The sequence below is a fragment of the Tenrec ecaudatus genome, chromosome 11, assembly GCF_050624435.1.
Source record: "Tenrec ecaudatus isolate mTenEca1 chromosome 11, mTenEca1.hap1, whole genome shotgun sequence".
In the NCBI taxonomy this organism is placed as follows: Eukaryota; Metazoa; Chordata; class Mammalia; order Afrosoricida; family Tenrecidae; genus Tenrec; species Tenrec ecaudatus.
In genome coordinates, this window is record NC_134540.1 from 105424667 (window position 1) to 105446647 (window position 21981).

Consider the following 21981-nt stretch of genomic DNA (forward strand, 5'->3'; position numbering starts at 1 on the left):
AAAAAAGAATAGTTTGCTTTCAAAATACATATATACATTTCCTATATATTAGGTTTACTTAAAATAGTCATTAAGAAATGTACTTGTTTACATTAGGGGAAAAATCTTTGCTTGCTTGGTTTATAGAATTATTAAGTTTCTGAACACATTAAATTATAGGACACTCATTAAATAAAGGAAAATAAGCACACTTAACAGAGTAAGAAAAAGTCTTGTTAATTCAAATGATTTCTAGCTGCATTACTAACAAATGCTACTTTTCATACAGTCTAGCATCAACAAAGTAAGCAAGAGGTTAAACATGAACTACAAGGTCTAAATTTTGCTGTAAACATCCTGAGGACAAGAACTGCAGGTCTCTTTTTGGCCTTTTACATTCTCTGCAACCCTGGTGCAGAAGTGGTTATGGCGCCGACCAGGCTTTCTACTCCTGTAAGGAGACAGTCTTGTAGCCCACGGGGGCAGTTCTCTGTAGAGTCACTATGAGTTGCCATTGACTTGATGGCACTGAGTTGTTTGTTTTGTTATTTATTTATTTAATTTATTTATTTTAACATTTTATTAGGGGCTCATACAACTCTTATCACAATCCATACATATACATACATCAATTGTATAAAGCACATCTGTACATTCTTTGCCCTAATCATTTTCTTTTTTTTTCCTCCTCTTTTCTTTTTTTACATTTTATTAGGGGCTCATACAACTCTTATCACAATCCATACATCAATTGTATAAAGCACATCTGCACATTCCCTGCCCCAATCATTCTCAAAGCATTTGCTCTCCACTTAAGCCCTTTGCATCAGGTCCTCTTTTTTTTTCCCCTCTCTCCACGCTCCCCCCTCCCTCATGTGCCCTTGGTAATTTATACATTGTTATTTTGTCATATCTTGCCCTATCCGGAGTCTCCTTTCTCCCCCTTCTCTGCTGTCCATCTCCCAGGGAGGAGGTTACATGTGGATCCTTGTAATCAGTTCCCCCTTTCCAACCCACTCACCCTACACTCTCCCAGCCTCACCCCTCACACCCCTGGTCCTGAACGTATCATCCGCCCTGGATTCCCTGTGCCTCCAGCTTCTATATGTACCAGTGTACAACCTCTGCCCTATCCAGCCCTGCAAGGTAGAATTCGGATCATGGTAGTTGGGGGGAAGGAAGCATCTAGGATCTGGGGAAAAGCTGTGTTCTTCATCGGTACTACCTCGCACCCTGACTGACCCGTCTCCTCAGGGGATCTCTAGTGGTCGACACTTGGGCTCGGGTCTCCACTCTGTACTTCCCCCTTCATTCAATATGGTGTGTATATATATATACATACACACACACATATACATACATACATACATACACACATATATACATACATATATATATATATTTTTTTTTTTTGCATGATGCCTTTTTCAAGTAAGAGAGAAATAGGAGGTTTTATACTTCCACTGTGATTTAAAGTTTTGGAAACTCAAAGTGGGTGGGGGGCAGTTCCATGCTGTTCTATAGGGTGGCTCTCAGAAGGAATCAACTTGCTGGCAGGGAGTGTGGCTTGAAAGTACCGACCGAGGGGCGCTGGCTGTGTACTGGATTCCTCTTTGGACTGCTAACCACAAGATCAGTGGTTCAAACTCACTAGCAGCTCTGAGGGAGAACGATGAGGCTTCCTGCCTTTGTAAATATCATTACCATGGGAAACCCAAAGGATCAGTTTTACTCTGTCCTGCAGGGTCACTATCAGTCACACTCAGGGTTACTATAAGACTGGATGTCAGTGAGCTTGGTTTGGTTCATGACACCTAGCATAAGAGAGACCAACGGGGTGCTTTATAAATAATGCTGGCAGGGACTCTGTGTTTTTAATGCGATGAGGCTCTACCTACCATCTTCAAGACAGTCAAGAAACAAACCAAAATTATCTAGAAAATCAGTGAATAAGAAAAGATGTTAAGACAAAACCTTCGATGTATGCCCCACAGCTTTTCACATTAGAAGTAAATGCTCTTTTAAAACTGAATTTGACCACATGTTAACCTCACTGTTGTCATCCTTGGGAGGATAAAGGGCAAATGATTCATTAAAAAAAACCCCTAAAAACTTCAATGACATGCATTCTTCTTGCTCTTGCCTTTTGACACCTTTCTCCCAAAGTGCCTGAACAAGAAAGAGCTCCCCTTCAAGCCCCTCATCTCTAACGGCTGCCCTGTGAGGGAGGTGACTCACTCCTATGTTCAGTACACAGCAATACACCAGAAGCTGAATTTTTAAAATCTGAAACTGAGTAAGATCATAATTCAAGAAATTGTTATCGTGAAGTTCCTACAAATGAAGTTACCGGGATTTAATTTCTTATCCACGAGAACGCTATTTTGCTGGAGCCTCCTTCCCTAATGGTGTGGAAGATGAGAGGTGTGGCCCCATGCCCTGCACTTGGTCCTAAAACCAAACCAAACTCGCTGCTGTCAAGTGGATACTGAGTCACGGCAGCCCCACAGCTCTGCTACTTGATCAGGTGTCTGCAGGACAGGGTAGAACGGGCCCGGAGGGTCCGAGACGGTAACTCTGCTGGAGTAAAAACCCATCTTTCCCATGGCGGGGCTGGTGGTTTCAAACCGCTGACCTGGTGGTGAGCAGCTATGCCAGGAGGGCTCCTGAAGAGTCACTGAAATTCTCAGCCTGCGTTGATTAGCTCTGAGAGGGAGGACAGGCTGGGTAAAATCCATGAAAACATGAATTGGACTTCTTTCAAAAGCATGTATTGTGACCTAACCCACGAGTGGCAGTGGCAGCCCTGCCCAGGCATGCCTGGAGCTCCAAGAGGGTCAGGCCAGCCTGCAGACAGTTTCCTCTGCGGTCGGAGGACAGGGAGCCTAGGCTTGGACCATGTGCACAATTGGGAAAAGCTTGTTTTGTTTGCTGAGAATCGCGGTGCAGAAAGCAAATTCTAGAAATTTGACATTTACACACTAATAATCTCATCTGGGTTACAGGTTCATCAATGGACCCTAGAATGTAACTAGCACTCAAAACTGCACTCCTCCCACTGTTGCAATCGAATTCCACGCCATGCATTACATTTACTGATCATGGGCCGTCCATTCCCTTTGTCCTCTAAGGGTCCACAGCATTGGTACCACTGAGGCAGAGAAGCCTAGGCACTCACTCTTCGGGAGGCTCACCCAGCCAGTCACCCGGTCCTGACTTTTTAACAGCGGTGCCCGTGTCACGGTGGCACATCGGAGGCACACCAAGCCCGCTTGTGTCATCACTGGTGACATTCATTTTGACAGCTTGGTTGGGATGTGCTTCAGTTTTCCCCGGAGGAATTGACTGATTTCTTTTGTAATTAATAAGTACCGTATGTACTCGTGCATAAGCCGAGTTTTTCAGCTCATTTTTTCCTGTTACTATTAATATTTTATTTTGTTTTCTCCTGATAGTATTAGCATACATATTTTTCATTTTAATATTGAAATCACAAAATGTGCGAGATTTAGTGCTGTTTTCCCCCTGATCAGCTAATTTTTAATGCAGTTTTTGTGGTAAAATTAGGTGCCTTGGCTGATAGCGGGTTGATTTATATTCGAGTATACACAGTAATTTGGGGGGATACTGTTTGAACCTACATATATATATATACATGTGTGTGTGTGCTTATATATGTGTGTGTGTGTATATATATATATATATATTCCTTGTATACCGATGAGTCTTCCTTAAAGGAATTTTTAAGATGAAGGAAGCAGTATTGTGATTTTTCCAATAGCATAGCCACTCTTTCTGTATTTCCTCCTTGACATTCTACAGAAAGGGAAAACATTTCCTTCCTACTGTGTGTGTATGTAATGTGTATGAATGATCATCTATTAACCTCATTGTAAACTCAGGAATTTCTCCCTACAACCCCATCTCCCCCTGCCCCCAACCCGGAGGATTATATTACATTACCTTCATTTTTAATTTTGATGGTCAAATCTGGTATCAAAGCTTGAGCACCAGGTGCCCAGGTTAGGCCTCTGGGATCACACTGACGTCAGTGTCTCTGTGACATGCTACCATTAGCTATGAGATCACACTGACATTAGTGTCTCTGTGACATGCTGCCATTAGCTATGAGATCACACCGACGTCAGTGTCTCTGTGACATGTTACCATTAGCTATGAGATCACACCGACATCAGTGTCTCTGTGACATGCTACCATTAGCTATGAGATCACACTGATGTCAGTGTCTCTGTGGCATGCTACAATTAGCTATGAAGCACTCTTTGGCAGCAAAGAGGTAACAATTTGTGCTGCTGAAAACTACTACCGTATATACTCGAATATAAGCCGATCCGAGTATAAGCTGAGGTACCTAATTATTACCTGGGAAACCAGAAAAACTGATTGACTCGAGTATAAGCCGAGGGTGGGAAATTCAGGATGTGAATTAACAGAGACCAGGGGAGAGATGGAGCGCAGCCACAGACACATTCTTACCAGTTCAGCTGCCGGCGTAAGTGAATCACTACGGGTGCTTTTGCAAATTGGAGCTGTCCACATCATAGGACGGCTCTGATTGGTTAGATGTGAGTAAATAAACAAACATTCCAAGTCCTGCAGTGTCAGCGGGGCTTTGAATGAACAGCGGAAGAACAGCAATCACCCGCGAGATGTTACACCTCGCTGGGGTACCACTGATCTGTGTATAAGCCGAAAATCAGTTTTTTAGCACAGTTTTTGTGCTGGAAAACTCGGCTTATACACGAGTATATATGGTAACTGCTCCGAGGGAGAAAGAAAAGCTTTCTACTTCTGTAAAGAGTTACAGTCTCATAAACCCACTCAGAAATCCAGGGGGGCAGTTCTACCCTGTCCTATAAGCTCACTATGAGTCTGCACCAACTCGGTGGCAGTGAATTAAGCTTTGGTTTGGTATTTCTAATAGAAGAAGCTGCAGGATCACCTCATCTGAGTGTCACTATTTCTCTAAAGAGACCTGGCTCCCCTTAGTGGGGAGAGGTATTAGAAACCAAGATCTTGACACAAGATATGCTGTGACTACTGAAATGTCATGGGTTCTGAGCCCTTTCAGTAAACTGAGGTAAGGGTCACACACACACACATACACATTTCTGCCATCATGAGTTCATGATGACACCTCTAATTGCTATCCCACCCGACCCAGCTCCTCCTTGCTGTTCCCTGTTCTATACTTGTATTTTCCTTCTCACAAAGTAAGAGCAATACACTTATTCATATGCTCTAGGCTAATATATATATATATATATACACACACACATACTTACTGCTATCAAGCTGATTCCAACTCATAGGGCAGGGGAGAACTGCCCCTGTGCATTCCTGAGGGTGTAATTCTTTACAGGAGTAGAAATCCCTGCCTTTCTTCCACAGAGTGGCTGGTGGTTTTGAACAGCTGACTTTGTGGTTAGTAGCCCAGCAGTAACCACTATAGCCCCAGGGCCCTTCCTAGCCTACTATACACACAATATCATTTTTAGAGTTGTTGTATTTATTCATTGCGAAGAATAAATCTTTTTAGGTAAGTGTAATATCTGTCTGGAATTCTTTTTATTTTTCTTTAGACAGAGGTTATATAAACTACTACATTCAATACTTACTACTGACATTAATTTCCTTGGAAATATAGTTGGCTAATTTATTTGTTTCTTTTCATTTTACACATGTACCGTTCATGATGTGATGTTTATTATCTACCACATTAACATAAATCCCCAAATCAAACCATATACATTATACTCCTTCCCCATCCCTTTTAGTCACCCCCATCTCTGCCTCTTCTAGGGATGTCAGCATCATAATTTCTCATTACATATGACATTGCAAATTTAAAAACAAGCTATTATGCCACACCATGCCTGCTTCAAATGCCAGAGACCCGGATATCAACAAAAGCCCAGGTTGGAGTTTAATTGTTATAAAAGCCCTTCGTCTCTGCAGGCTGGGGTTCTTTCTAGCGTTGGTCACAGGCATGGCTGGCTTGCCATTTAAAGCCCGGGCTCAGGTGAGGGAGGAAGAGTAACTGATTACCTGCTCCTCGGAAATTTCGAGAGGAGGGGATGCTTGCTGCTCAGATCCCCGACCATCCTGATAATTTCGTCGTTGGCGAAGAGGAGGGAAAAGGCGGTTCCAATTGATCATTCCTCCCTAAAAACAGATCAACACATGTTTATCACACACAGAAGGAGCTGGACCAATACACTTTCAATACACTCACATCTATGCACTATGAAAGACAATGTTCTATCGGATTTACGTGAGCAAGTCCAATCTGGCAGCAGCACAACAACGGGGTGGAACTGGTGAACTGCAGCGGGGCACAGAGCGTAAGGGAGGCAGTGAAGCTGCCATTTATCTGTGCAATCCACACCACCTGCACAGCGGTCCAAACGAGCCTCCACCGACCCTGCTCCAGCTCAGCCTGACTCTCAGGGGGCCCAGCTGGCCAACTGTTTTGCTTTGGACAACCTCATGAAAACTTGGGGTCTCATAGCACGGACCCCTCAAAGTCGGCCTGAGCACGTGCCACCTGCAGATGTTGGCGCTTTCCCAACCTTCTTGGTGTAAAGGAAGCAATTCTGTTACCGTGGGCTCGGGACAGCCGGGTTCTGTGAGAGGCTGTGTGGTAGGACAGCCTAGGCCGGTAGGTCAGACGCTGGACCATTTTGAATGCCTCCGCACAGCGTCCCCGGAAGATGAAGGCACTTGAGAGTTCAGAGGTCAAATAGGACTGCCAGAACATTTAATTTTTATGAACTCCAATTTATCTTTCCCCCCCACTTTTTGCTGATGTTTTGGGGGCATACTTGAGTCCATTTTAAAAAACAAGGGTCTATTTTCCAAAACAAGGTCTTAAAGATTTACCCTATCTTTTTTCCCTTTCTTATACATAGGGCATTTTGAGTTAAGTTTTGTAATATGGTGTGAGCTATGAGGCTAACTTTATTTATTTTTTGCATGTGACAATCTAGTTGTTCCAATACCATTTAATAAAGAGACTATTCCTTCCCTGGTGGACTTGGCATCTTTGTCAAATATCAATGGGATTTATCTCTACGTCTGCACGATTGCTTTTATGTTTGGATAAAAATGACCAGTCATAGGAGCGGTTTTCCTCTAAGGCACAGTGCTTGCCAAGGGAGAAAGAACAGGGCTTTCTGAGGTCCTATTGATATTCCATTTCTTGATATGGTGACTGGTTACATAGTACACTCAGTTTGTAAAACACCAGGGAACTGTATAATTATGTGTGTATGTGTTTCTTCGCAGAAGCTTCTCCCTATGTACATTTCAATAAAAAGTTACCAAAGTAAACAGAAAACCCGACAAGACTTCCTGCCATTAGTAAAACTGAAATAGTATTTAAAAATCCACCCACAAAAACTTAAAGGTGAAGTCCATGAAAATGCTAAGGACTCTCCATCTTATCAACATATTGTAGAAAGCAGGAAAAATTTCCCCTCTAAATTTTTAAAGATGAGTATGTCATGGTTTCCAAAACCAGAAGAGGCCATTGTGATAGAGAGAAAAAGGTAGAACAGTTCTTTTTTAAAATCTATGAACATAGATATATCAATCCTAAATAAAATTATTAGCAAACTCTAACAATGTTCCAAAAATAAATTACCTGGCGTTACCATGAAACTCCAAACCAAACCCACTGCCCAAAGGCGGATTCTGACTCACAGCGATCCTAAAGCGCAGAGCAGAACTTCCTGTTTGGGTTTCTGAAGTTGGAAACCTTCAGCCTTCTCCTGCAGAGTGGCTGGTGGATTTGAACAGCTGACTTTGCAGTTAGCAGGCCAATCCTTACACCACTATGCCATCAGGGATCTGTGGTATTGACTTAACTAGGGTTTATTTCAGGAGTTGAAGAAAACAGAAACAGAATAAAGGGGAAAAAAAGATTGTCTCAAAATAATATGAAAAAAATTGATGAAGTTTAGTATTTGTTCGCAAAAAAACAAGAATGCCTATTTCTACCTCTTTGATTTGATACAAATCATAATATAATGAGGCAAAAAAGACAAGAAGAAAATGTATAAATGTGAAATGGTAGGAAGAATATGGTCATTATTAACATATGATGATTAACTACTTGGAAACTCCAACAGTTCACCAAGCATTGGAATCAATGAGAGAGTTCAATGGTGCCCTCAACTCCTCAATGCTACTGACTGCTCCGAAGGGCTCATACTGGAAGGTATTAGACAGAGGGGTCTGAAAATGTGACACCAAACTCAAAACCATAAACAAAGAAAAGAAAAGAAAACCAGGCTTCCTGGTTTGGATAAAGACTAGTGACATCCTGGAGACTATGGTCTTTAGTCACTGTTCAGGCCTGGAACTGCGCCCACCCCTTTGGCTCAACTTTCAGATGAACAATAAACAGGTCTACTGGGTGAACATTAATACATGGGAACATGGAGACTCCTTACAACAATCAAGCAGCTGGGACCAGAAGGCCAACATTTGTCCAAGGACAAAGTCCGGGCGGCAGGGTTAGGAAAGGAGAGGGCGGAAATGGCAGATGCAGGCGGGAAGTGGGATGAGTGATATCACTCTGGGGAGACTGGAATCAATGACAGGAAACAAAATGTGCACGACATGTTGAATGAAAAACGGATTTGCTCTGGAAGTCTTCATCCAATACACAATATGGAGTTAAAAATAGACAAAGTGAGTTAAATTCTCTGCAGACAGGCCCTGGGTTATGAATGAGATCTGCTTCCAAATGCATCGTAAGTGGCATTTGTAAGTAAGGAGGAACAAGTGCATGGTGCCCCCCCCCCACTTTGTTTTAATACAAGAAAAGGAGTCCTGGTGGCGCAGTGGCTAAAGAGCTTAGACTTTGAAAGACTCAGAACTGTATGGGACAGTTCTACTCTATCCTGGAGGGTTAGGGTTGGGGTTAACTTGGCAGCAGTGGGTTTCAGTACAAGAACTGGCATGAAGGCTCTTCAATGATTTAAAGCTTCTTGTACATCACGTAAAGTTGTGATAAAGGATTTGTTGCAACTTGTGGTTAGTTCAGTGATTTCAAAGTGAGGGCAAGTTTATGTCTCATTAAAAAGCAAGTATGATTTTTGTCAGTATTTGTAACCCGAAGAGTTAAAATCTAGGTGCATAATGTTACCATTAAAAATAGCAAATGAAACTGTAAGGCACTAAACCTAATGAAAGACCTGTGATGAGTTATATTGTGGAACATAATTTATGGGGAAAAAAAAGAAAAATTGGATCGAAGGATATCAAAAGACCCAAGTAAACCAAAAGATTCTGCACACACCCATGCTTGGGGACTCAATAGTGTCCATAGCAGGTCAAGAGCTAACCACTCACTGTCAATTCCACTGTGTGTTGGTTGGCTCGTAGACAGATTCCCCTTTCTTCAAAAATAGGCTTTTAAAAAAGACGCGTCCACTACACTTCTCAGCTTCCCTTACATGTGGAGCACGTTCTGTCTTGGTATGCAAGTACAAAGTGAATGTGGGATTTCCAGGAAGAGTCCTTTGTTGCTTTCTCCTCCTTCCTGGAGCTCCATCAGCCATTTTGGACACCGAGGCAGAAGCCCAGTGCTGAGAATAACAGCAGGGTAACAGGAGCCCAGGTCCCTGGCCACTTTGTGAGCTGTCTCACCAGCCCAGAGCTGCCCATTTCCGGACTTCCGTTACATTAACCCAGCCCGCTGCCATCAAGTCAACTCCAACTCAGAGAGACCCTGCGCATGGTGTCCAAGGCAGTAAATCTTTACAGAAGCAGAAAGCCTCATCTTTTTCCTGGGGAGCTGCTGGCGGCTTCCAACTGCTGACCTTGTGGATGTGGCTAATCATATCATGAGTATCACTCAGCCAGAGAGAGAAGTGACGTCCGCATTCATGATGGTGTAACAAACTCTGGAAACGTCAAGCTGAGTGGAGTAAGTTAAGGAGAAACAACAGAAGACTCACGAGAAACCTGATAATGTCTATGAATTGATACCTTCCAGAAGAGGAACTCCAGAGTCCATAGTACATAAAAAGATGTTTACCCTCACCTGCATCAGGGAAATGAGTTAAAGCAACGAGGTATTGCATACCCACACACTGGCAAAAATTAAAAAGCATGGGGAGGGTGTGAACGGAATGGGAAATCTTTATGTTGCGGATGAGAGTGTAAACTGACATACATTGAAGGGAGCAATTTGCAAGATGTGGTATTACAAGTGCTGAAGGAGACTTACAGGCGCCCTGGAGGCGTAGCGATCATGCACGGGCTGCAAACCACAAAGTGAGCAGCTCAAAACTGCCCTGGGAAAGAGGTGTTCTACTCCTGTAAATAATTTCCAGAAGCCCCAGGGGCAGTTCTTCCCTGCCCTGAGGGATCACTATGAGTCAGGATCAAATCGATGGCAGTGAGGCTTTGTTATGAAGGGGCTATATGGACAGATGTTCTCTGAAGCACAGATTGTGATGGTAACTAAATAAATGTGAAAAAGTCAACGACCTGTAAGTAAGGAAATAAATTCATAAATACTTTCTTGAGATAATAACAGACACAGCTGGAATAAATAAGGCTAGACTGACCATGTGGGAAAGTCTCAAAGGTGCGGTGTTAAACAAAGAAGGCTGTATGAGTATGCATATACAATATCATTTACTTAAATAACTTTAAAAACCCTTGGGAACATCAGATTATGCTTTAAGCTATGTGTGTGTGTGTGTGTGTGGGGGGGGGGGGGTTTCTCCCCACGGGTTATATGGCAGTTATCTGGGGATATTTGGTTGTCATGACTTCGGATGTTTGGCATCTAACGAGGAGGTCAGGATGTTCCCAAGCCTCCTACAATGCATAGCACAGTCCCCCACAACAAAGAATGACCCGATCCAAAATATCCTCAGTGTCCAGGTTAACAAATGCAGGTAAGTACATAAAAACGCGAAACACACCACAAAGTACACAAGAACACCAGTTGCAAGGGCAGTGGGGTAGGTAAGACATTCAGTACTATCTGCAACATTTTACTTCTTAAAAGAGAGTGAGAGTGAAACGGTAAGCAAAACAAAGGAAAACCTTCATTGTTGAACGCCTATGATCGTAAAAAAGTGCTTAAAAAGCAGAAACTTCTCAGAGCGCTAGGTTCTAGGATGTTTTGACACTCATTTGCTCTTTATATGGAGCCTCTGCAAACAGGAACCATTTCCTGCACTTTGTTTTCTTCAAAAGCAGTAACCACACATTAAAAAAGGAAGAAGGAAACAGCTTGCATTTTGAAGAGTTTTTTTAAAAATGAATTGTATATTAGTTGTTAAGGAGATTTTAAAATATAGTAATATTTCTCCTGAGAATACATGCCTCATTTTCAATGTGAGGAGGAGTAAAACGGATTATATCAGGCAGAAATTGCATGGGACAGAAAGAATTACAACCTAAGGAGGGGTCTGAATGTTTCTGAATGGAATAGGTCTCACAGAGTGTCTACATCAGATAAGCCACGTCAGAAGAATGTAGTGGTGAGTTTTCTTGGGCACTAATAATTTCTACACACGATCTAGCATTTGCTCATGTAGAGCTCATAATTTTATTGGGAGATGGCAAGACATCCCCAAATTGAAAAATCACAGCAATAATACAGTAATACACTTCATGAAGAGGAAGACGGCAGGCAAGCTTTCAAGGGTTAGGAACGTTCAAAGCAGCCCGGATCAATGGCAGCTTAAGCACAGACGTAAAACTTCAAGGCAGATAAAGGGGTTCAGCTCCATTTTAAAGGATGAGAATAACCTACATCACAGCGGCGAGGGCAGATACTTTTGGTCAATGGGTTCAAGGGAGGGAGAAAGATAACGTATTTACAGCTACTTCAAAAAGCAAAGCGAAGGACTCATACTAGTACAGACTCAGTCCTGCAATAACTGCAATAACAATAATCAACGAGTGAATACACAGATAGCATCTCAAGCTGTACAGGATGGGAAGGTGAATGGATGACACTCACAAATACGTAGATTTGCAGGTGGTAGTTCTACACATAAATAGATCTGCGTGTGCAAATATACCCTGCGATAGAGTAGGGCGTATCGTTGCTGCTGCTGCTGCTAGGTTCCAAGGAGCAGTTCCAACGCACAAAGCACGATGGTGCCCGGTGGTGCACCATCCTCACAATAGGTCCTGAGCTTAATGGGGACAACCACTTTAGTCAATCCTGTACACAGCCTTCCTCTTCTTTTGTCCAGCCACTTCACCGAGCATGAAGTCCTGCCCCAGGAACTGGTCTCTGATAACATGTCCAAAATGGTGAGATCAAATGTCACTACCCTTGTTTCTAAGAAGCATTCTGCTTGTACTTCTGGCAGGTCATAGTCCATTACATATTTGTTGTCAACACCACACTTCAAATGCTTTCTCCAGCCTTCATCTGAATGTCCTTAAGGTAGCAAAGTTGTGTCACGGGCAGTCAGGAATCTTGCTACAATCTTGATGTCTCTTTCTCCTTCCCCCAGAGCAGCTAGCTGTCCATATTATTTGCTCCGCATACAGATTGAACGTATGTGGAGGATAGTGTATGGGAAAGCCTACAACCCTGACAGGTACTTACCCTGATCTTAAGCGACGCAGTATCCCCTTGTTTGGTCAAACATCTGTTTCTCAGTCTATGTTCAGATTCTGCAGGAGTGTACGTAGGTGTACTGGAATTTCCATTTTCCCACACATCCGAATGCCTTTGCACAATCAACAGAACACTAGTGAACGTTTCTGTGGCATTCTTTCCTTTCAGCTAAGAGCCATCTGACGCCAGCAATCATATCCCTCTTCCCACGTTGTGTGAGTCTGTCTTGAATCCTGCAAGTTTTCTATACATTGTTCCAACTGGGTTTGAATGATCTATTGCAACATTTTCCTTATGTTGTGACATAATGGTATTGTGAAACAATCTCGGCATTCTCTTGGATCTCTGTGGAAGATGAGGCTATCTACTCCTTGAAAGATTCACAGCCTCAGAAACATTCTATAGGGTTGCTATGAATCCGAATTGATTCAATGTCAGTGGGAGGGGGTTGGATAACGCTTCTTTGGAATGGGCACAAAAATGCTCTGTAAACTTTCTTGCAAGTCACAATAAAAAGTGAGAAATATGTGCACGTAGAATGTTTACAACAGATGGAACACTCCTAAAAGGTTATCTATCATACATTAGCTCTTACTATTCTAATATTTGGCATAATGTTGTAGACTGTTAATTGGCTTTTTTACAGTATAGTCATCTTCCCAATAATCTAAAAGATTCACACACACAGGAGTACACATTCCAAACTCAGAGTAACTTGAGCTGCTTCCTCAGTGAAATGGGTTTTCCATAAGTGAATGAAACAGAGTACAATTATAGGGAGTGGGTATTATGAATGTGACATCTGAGGAAAAATTAAATAGTAATAATAATTTCATCTTAATCTTAAAATCTTGGGCATCAGGGGGGAAAATGTGTCCTTTATTCTTGTTTCTGGTGACTGGAAAGCTTTTAATAGTACGATAGACTTTGAAGGGTGAAGTATACGGCCAAGGCCATAGTGTTCTTCTGAGGGCTACAGCCTGCAATATATTGTTGGTGGCTGCTTCCAACCACTACCGTTGAGAAGGTTCTAGAGGAGAGTGGGGTTCAGTGGGACAGAGTGAGTGACATGACTATTTATGATGCCTGCATTAGGGTAGGTGGCACCCACAGGAGGACTTACTAACACTCTTAGAGATCGGTACTTTCCAATATTTTTCACACCATGGCACAAAGAGAATGGTAGGATTTGCATGACACACCAACCAACCGCTATTGAGTCAATTCTGACATATGAAGACCCCACAAGACAGAGCAGAACTGGTTCATAGGGTTTCCCGGCTGTAATTTTTATGGGAGGGACAGGCTCATCTTTCCCCAGTTATCTGATACAAAGTGACTGACAAAAATTCCTGCAACCAGGCTTGGAGCTCCAGGCCCTTCCCAGTTATCTTAAGGGCGGAGGGCTGAATATTTCAGCACATTTGTGATTTCTCTATGACCTTGACACAGTGGTTGGTTAGTTCTTATGTAGATAATAAACAGACATGCATACATTTTAAGATCAGGCTCATTTAATATGAGCATATTTACAACAGTGTTGATCTTCAATTAAGTTTGCCTTTTGTTTTAGTTGCACTATTTAAGATAAACTCAATAGAATGAACAATTATCTTCTAATATAACAATGTAGCTAGAAAAAGAATCCTTGACTTCCAGAAGCTCACAGGTTGGTGCCTGGCTATTACATTATTAAAGTGTTTTTTCTTATTTTTCAATGTCACTAATAACACCCTTTATTAAATCCACCCCCATGGATCCTCTTAGCTCTCGCTCCCAGAATCACTGGATCCAAATGACCACTCCATCTCTGACCCTCTTTCTTCTCCAGAGAGGATCTTGGTGAGACCACACACACTTCCTTGGTCATTAAAGCCCTCTTGCAAATATTCTTTGAGGTGTCTTTCTCCTATTCATGCCATTTAAACGAAATGCATCCTCAATCCTAAACCCCTTCCTGTATTCCCATCCTCAGGGAATGACATGAACACCCAGACACTGCATGAGTCAAAATCACCAGGCGTTGTCAATGATAACTTCAAAATCTGCTTTGAAACCATCCAATTTCTCTTCACCAACACTTCCCTATTTTAGACCACCATCAAGAATAGGTATTGGTTCAGAGTAATTTTTATAAGCTACCAATTATACCATGTTATTCTTCTACTTAAAAACCCTTCAGTGGTTCATCATTGCACTTTAAAAATTAATTTTAAGATATTTATTAAGAAATAACAAACTTGGACCTGATCTGATCCCACCACACTGAGACAAACACTAAGGGCGTACAACAGAACAGCAAGGGGAACAGACAATGAAGTCTCCAGGGAACATCAAAAATAGACTTTGGGGCCAGAGCATGGCACCCCATCAGACTCAATCAGAAAACACTCCCAAAGGCCAACAAACAGTAACTAACTATAGGGTTTCTTTTTTTGTTGCTTTGTCTTGTTTTTGTGCATGTTATTATCTCCACAGGTCTGTCTAAATAAGATAGGTTGGATGAACAATCTGGAGGAGAAATCAACAGGGACAGACAGTTCCTGGGAGACATGGGAAAGGGGAAGGTGGGGGGAAGGAAGTGGTATTAACAAACCCAGGGACAAGGGAACAAATGATCCAAATTGGTGGTGAGGAGGGTGTAAGGAGGCCTGGTAGGGCGTAATCAAGGATAACGTAACCAGAGGAATTATTGAAACCCAAATGAAGGCTGAGCATGAAGGCTGAGCATGGGACAAGAGAAAAGGACAAGGAAATAGAGAAAAGAGCTAGGAGGCAAAGGGCATTTATAGAGGTCTAAATAAAGGCATGCACATATGTAAATAAATTTATATATGAAGATGGGGAAATAAATCTGTGTGCATATATTTATAGGTTTAGTATTAAGGTAGCAGATGGACATTGGGCCTCCACTCAAGTACTCCCTCAATGCAAGAATACTTCATTCTATTAAACTGGCATTCCATGACGTTCACCTTCCCAATAACAATCACTGAAGACAAATGGGTGCATAAGCAAATGTGAAGAAAGCTGATGGTTCCCAGCTATCAAAAGATATAGCATCTGGGGTCTTAAAGACTTGAAGATAAACAAGCGGCCATCTAGCTCACAAGCAACAAAGCCCCCGTGGAAGAAGAACACCAGCCTGCGTGATCACGAGGTGTGGAAGGGATAAGATTTCAGGCATCAAAGAAGAAAAAATCAAATCATTGTGAATGAGGGGGAGTGCAGATTGGGGACCCAGCACCCATCTGTAGGCAACTGGAAATCTTACAAAAGGGTCGCGGGGAGAGATGAGCCAATCAGGGTGCAGTGAAGCAATAATGAAATGTACAACTTTCTTCTGGTTCCTAAATGCTTCCTTCCCCTGCACTATCATGATCCCAATTCTACCTTACAAATCTGGATAGAGCAGAGGATGTACACTGGTATAGATAGGAACTGGAAACACAGGGAATCCAGGACAGATGATTCCTTCAGGACCAGTACTGAGAGTGGCGATAATGGGAGGGTGGGGTGAGAAGGGGGAACCGATTATCAGGATCTACAAATAACTTCCTCTCTGGGGAATGGACAGCAGAAAAGTGGGTGAAGGGAGCCACCACACTGTAAGATAGGACAAAATAATAATTTATAAATGATCAAGGGTCCATGAGGGAGGAGGGGAACAGAGAGAGAGGGGAAAAACTGAGGAGCTGATAACAAGGGCTCAAGTAGAGAGCAAATGTTTTGAGAATGATGATGGCAACAAATATATATTTTTTAATGTTTTATTAGGGGTTCATACAACTCTTATCACAATCCATACATACATCAATTGTGTAGAGCACATGTGTACATTCATTGGCCTCATCATTTTCAAAATATTTGCTTTCCACTTAAGCCCTTTGCACCAGGTCCTCTTTTTTTCCCTGCCCTCCCCGCTCCCCCTCCCCTCTCCCTCATGAGCCCTTGATAATTTATAAATTATTATTTTGTCATATTTTGCCCTGCCCGACATCTCCCTTCACCCCCTTTTCTGTTGTCCATCCTCCAGGGAGGAAGTTATTTCCTCTGGTTCCCCCTTCCCACCCCAACTTCCCCCCACCCTCCCATTATCGCCACTCTCAGCACTGGTCCTGAAGGGATCATCTGTCCTGGATTCCCTGTGTTTCCAGTTCCTATCTGTACCAGTGTACATGCTCTGCTCTATCTAGACTTGCAAGGTAGAATTGGGATCATGATAGTTGGGGGGTGGGCAGGGGGAGGAAGAGGAAACATTTAGGAACTAGAGGAAAGCTGTATTCTTCATCAGTGCTACATCGCACTGTGACTGACTCATCTCCTCCCCTAGACCCCTCTGCCAGGGGATCTCCATTGGCTGACAAATGAGCTTTGGGTCTCAACTCTGCACTGCCCCCTTCATTCACTATGGTAAGATATTTCTGTTTCGATGATGCTTTATACCTGATTCCTTTGACAACACCTCGTGATCGCACAGGCTGGTGTGCTTCTTCCATGTGGGCTTTGTTGCTTCTGAGCTAGATGGCCACTTGTTCACCTTCAAGCATTTACAACCCCAGACGCTATCTCTTTTGATAGCCGGGCACCATCAGCTTTGTTCACCACATTTGCTTATCCACCCATTTGTCCTCAGCGATCTTATCATGGAGGTGTGCACCCAATGATATGATTTTTTGTTCTTTGATGCCTGATAACGGATCCCTTCAGAACCATGTTATCATACAGGCTGGTGTGCTTCTTCCATGTGGGCTTTATTGCTTGTGAGCTAGATGGCCGCTTGTTTATCTTCAAGCCTTTAAGACCCCAGGCGCTATATCTTGTGATAGCCAGGCACCATCAGCTTTCCTCACCACATTTGCTTATTCACCCGCTTTGTGTTCAGCGGTTGTGTCGGGAGGGTGATCATCATAGAATGTCAATTTAATAGAAGAAAGTATTCTTGCATTGAGGGAGTACTTGAGACCCAATGTCCTTCCGCCACCTTAATACTAAACCTATAAATACAGGCACATAGATCTATTTTCCCATCCTCACATATATATTTGCATATGTACATGTCTGTCTAGACCTCTATAAATGTCCTTTGCCTCCCAGCTCTTTCCTCGATTTCCCTTGACTTTCCTCCTGTCCCACTATCATGCTCTATCCCCACCTGGGTTTCAGCAATACCTCTTCGTTACATCACCCTTGATCATGCCCTACCAGGCCTCCCACACTCACCTCACCACCAATTTGAATCACTTGTTGTTCCCTTGTCCCTGGGTTTGTTTACACCACTTCCTTACCCCCCACCTCTCCCTATCCCATTTCCCCCTGGAACTGTCGGTCCCGTTGTTTTTCCTCCAGCTTGTTCATCAGCCTATATTATTGAGACAGACCTGCAGAGATAATAATATGCACAAAAACAAGACAGAGCAAAACAAAGCAACAATATATAACAACAACAACAGCATACCACTGACAAAGAACAAAACAAAACACAACTAAAAAGAAAAGCTTGTAGTTAGTTCAAGGATTGTTTGTTGGCCTTTTGGAGTGTTTTCTAGTCCAGTCTGTTAGGGCACCATGCCATGGCCCCAAAGTCCACCTTCAGCATTCCCTGGGGACCTTGCCGCTCTATTCCCTTGCTGTTCCGCTGCACTGCCCCAGTGCTTTGCCTCGGTGTGGTGGGATCAGGTCGGGCGCAATTACCACACTGTGTCTCTGGTGCTATCCCCCGCAGGGCCATGGGTCAGTGAGGGACGTCATGTCTCATAGTGGGGCTGGTCATGTGGTCCTATCTGTGGACTGGCTGCTCTTTGGGGTCGTCGTCCTCAGGGCCTGGTGGGCCAGGATGCGCTCCACTCTCTCCTACTCCCCCCACCCCCCTTCATATGCTCCCATCAGATATGTCCCTCTTCTGGAGCTGCAGATTCAATTGAAATAAATTCTTCCGGGGGAGGGGCAGGTATCTACTTAGCATTTGGTACTGGGCCAGCCCTCTAGACTTCTCCACTGGCTCCCTACTCCTTGCCGGAATGTTGCATTCACACTTTGGGGCACTGGGTTGAAGTCTGGTCCCTCTTTCCCTGTGGAGATATCAACAATACCCTCCCCTTGGGTGGGTTAGCGTCCCAAGCCCCTGCTACCCATTTCTTCCTGATTTTCCTCCTTCCTTTTTTGTTCCTTTCCCCACCTCCTCCCCAGTTGTCTACCATGTGCGATGGCAACAAATGTATAAATGTGCTTGACACAATGGATGGATGTATGGACCGTCCTAAGAGTTGTACGAGCCCACAATAAAATGATTAAATTTAAAAAAGGAATAACAAACTAATTTGCTATTTGTAACATACTATATTTTTAATTAAAAAGTAAGTATGATTTCCAAAACAGAATGATAAGAGTGACTTTATTTTATATTTTTGCACAACTCTTCAATGTCTGGAGAAGATATCTAGGTACTCATCATATCTGCTTCTCCATTCAATCCTGTTATGTTACTTTACTTTTTGAAGCATGTTTTAAAAAAATAGCCTCATGCACATGTGTAGCTGGAAAGAAGAGGAAGACTTTAAGTAAGGCCATTTCAGATTGCTGTAGATATTTTCCCTTCCGACTACTCCAAAGATGGCACTATTTTTAAGGTATAATTCAAATTTCTTATTATGACTTACCAGCCCCCTGTTTACCATTCTGGTTCTTTTTCACTACTTGACTTTCACGTTCTACACTCCCCTGAGAGCGACCTCAAATCCCAAAGGTCTGGGATCAGATGGGCCTCTGATGTGCTCTCATATCTCACTTTACCTTCCATGCAGAGAGGGAAGCACATTACATTTCAATTGCATGTTAACTGCTTTGATCTTACATCAGGTTGCAATCCTCGTGAGAGCTAAGCCTATTTGAGGGAACTTCCAAAAGTTTGAAGGAAACTAAAATTAAAAGGTAATGAAATTTCCTATGAGCTTTTTGACGTCTCCTTGTATCCTTTGTTTTAGATCCATGCATTAGTCTAATGCATTATCATTTACATATCTATCCGTGCTGCATACATATGTACACACACACACACACACACACACTCATCCTAAACATACTGCCCTTGACTTGATTCCAACTCACAGTGACCATACACAGGGTTTTTGAGGCGGTACATCTTTACAGGAACGGACATCCTCCTCGTTCTCCCCCAAAGTAGCTAGTGATTGTGAACTTGCAGCTAGCAGTCCACCACTTACCTGGCCGTGCCACCAGGGCTTCTGCTTGTACAGTGTTCAACAAGTGCAAGTAAATAAACGAGTGCACAAATGCACAGTCATCTTCTCTGGGGACTTCCATTTTTTCCCTTCAGCAAAGGCCTCAAGTTAGTTGTACGAAGGAGATTTAAGTTGTAGGCTACTGAAAAGGAGGGAGGGTCATGAAAAGTTCGTGAATCGCTAACAGACTCTTAGGGAGCAAGGGCGGCGAGGCGTCCGCTTGCTTCCTTTTACTACCAAAGGAGCTCCTGCTTGGCACTGGTCAGGGACAGGAAAATGAAAGAAATCCTCAGTGATATACTTGAACACAAAAGCCACAACAGCGGACTCACGCATCAGAGTTGAGACTGTGAAGATGGTGCAAGGTTAGGCCATGTTTATGAGGGGGTACCCCCCGAAATGGAAAAAAGCTCTGCTGGGCGGAGCTTCTGTAGTACACATTTTTCCCCACCAGGCGAGTATTGAGCAACTTGCTCTGAGTTAGTGCACCCAGTGGCATTGCCTGGGAAGGTTCTCACTGATTACGGTGAATTTTTCCATAAAAACAATTTCGCTCTTACCGTGTGTGTGTGTGTGTGTGTGTGTGTGTGTGTGTATGTGAGATGGCTGATTTAAAAGAACAACATGTGGCTGTAAAATTTTGTTTCCTGCTAGGAAAAATGCCACAAAAACTGTTGTGACGTTAAACATAGCTTACAAGGGCAGAGCTATGGAAAAAACTCAAGTGTCAATTGATGACAAACTTCATTTTGCACGTCCATCAACTTCCGGAATGGGCAAAAAAGTCAACAAAATTCATGCACTTGTGCTCGGAGACCGACAATGGACCATTGAAGAAATGGGAAAGTTGTCTGGACTATCTTGGAGTTCAGTTCAGCAAGTTTTAATGGAAGGCTTGGGAATGAGAAGGGTCGCTGTGAAATTCGTGCACAGGGTGCTGGCTGACCAGGAAAAAGAGCATGGAATGGAAACACGCTGGGCTTTGAAGTGATTCAGACTTTATTTCCAAGGTCATTACTGGTGAGGAGACATGGTGCTAGGCTTATGACCCTAAAAGCAACCATCAATCAAGTCAGTGGAAGATGCCATTGTCACCTCGTTCAAAAAAAGCTCATTAAATGTCAAGACAATGCTCATATGCATTTTTTTAATGTGAAGGGGATAGTGCATTTGGAGTTTGTTCCTTCAAGTCAAACTGTTAATCAAGCTTTCTATTTAGAGGTTTTGAAGTGTACAACAAAAAAAAGGCCTGACTTCTGACACACAGGGGACTTGTTTTGCTACCACGACAATGTACCTGCTCACAAGGCCATCCCAGTGTGCTAGTTTTTTGGGCAAAAAACCAGCGTGCCTCTCTTGCCCCATGCACCTGACTCACCTGATCTTGCTCCGTGCAACTTTCTTATTTTTTTTCTGTGAATGAAGAGTGAAATGAAAGGACAGGGATTTGATGACATAGAAGAGGTGAAGAAAAAAAATGAAGGAGGTGCTGTCAGCCATCCAAACAGATGAATTTGAAAAATGTTTCCAAGAATGGAATCGCAGATTTGACAAATGTGTTACATGTAATGGAGAGTACTTCGAAGGCAATAAGGTTGTTTTGGAAAATATATATATCCATGTCTTTGAAAAAAAATCCATCGGGGGGGGGATTTTTGAATTTCGAATTTCTGTTTTCTATAGGGTCACCATGAGTTAAAGTTGATCCAAGCAGCAACTGAAGGATTCTTTAAGACCACGAAGAAGCACCCCCTCTTTCTCACACAGCCTCGCACCTGTAAGAGACAGCAATCACAAAGGAGTGGGGCTGGGAGTTGGGATGACAGGGAAACAACTGGTGAATGCTCATATAGGAGTGTTAATTGTAAATTTACTACATTGCTTCCAAGTGCTCATGGGAAAGCTGAAGCCAACGTGTAGTATAAACATGAATGAATTTCGTTTTACTCATCCATCTTCTACTTGCGTGCGCTGTACTAGGGGCTAGGCTCAAAGGCCTGAGACACACGAAGACTCTTAATCATTTCCTATGGCACTGAAAGAGCTTCGATGAGCAGACAAAGCAAAAACACCTCAGGAACTAAGCAGACACATTAAGGAGGCAGTATTTGATTAAGGATTAAGTGATGGGCA

General features: G+C 42.9%; 1 protein-coding gene across 1 annotated transcript in view; it reads right to left on the bottom strand.

Annotated features, from left to right (window-relative positions):
- UBAC2 (UBA domain containing 2) overlaps nucleotides 1-21981 on the bottom strand; it is a 208263-nt gene that overhangs the window by 15720 nt on the left and 170562 nt on the right. The window contains exon 8 of the mRNA XM_075563460.1: nucleotides 6049-6165. Within this exon, the coding sequence (XP_075419575.1) occupies nucleotides 6049-6165 (117 nt within the window). The remainder of the gene's footprint in view (nucleotides 1-6048; nucleotides 6166-21981) is intronic.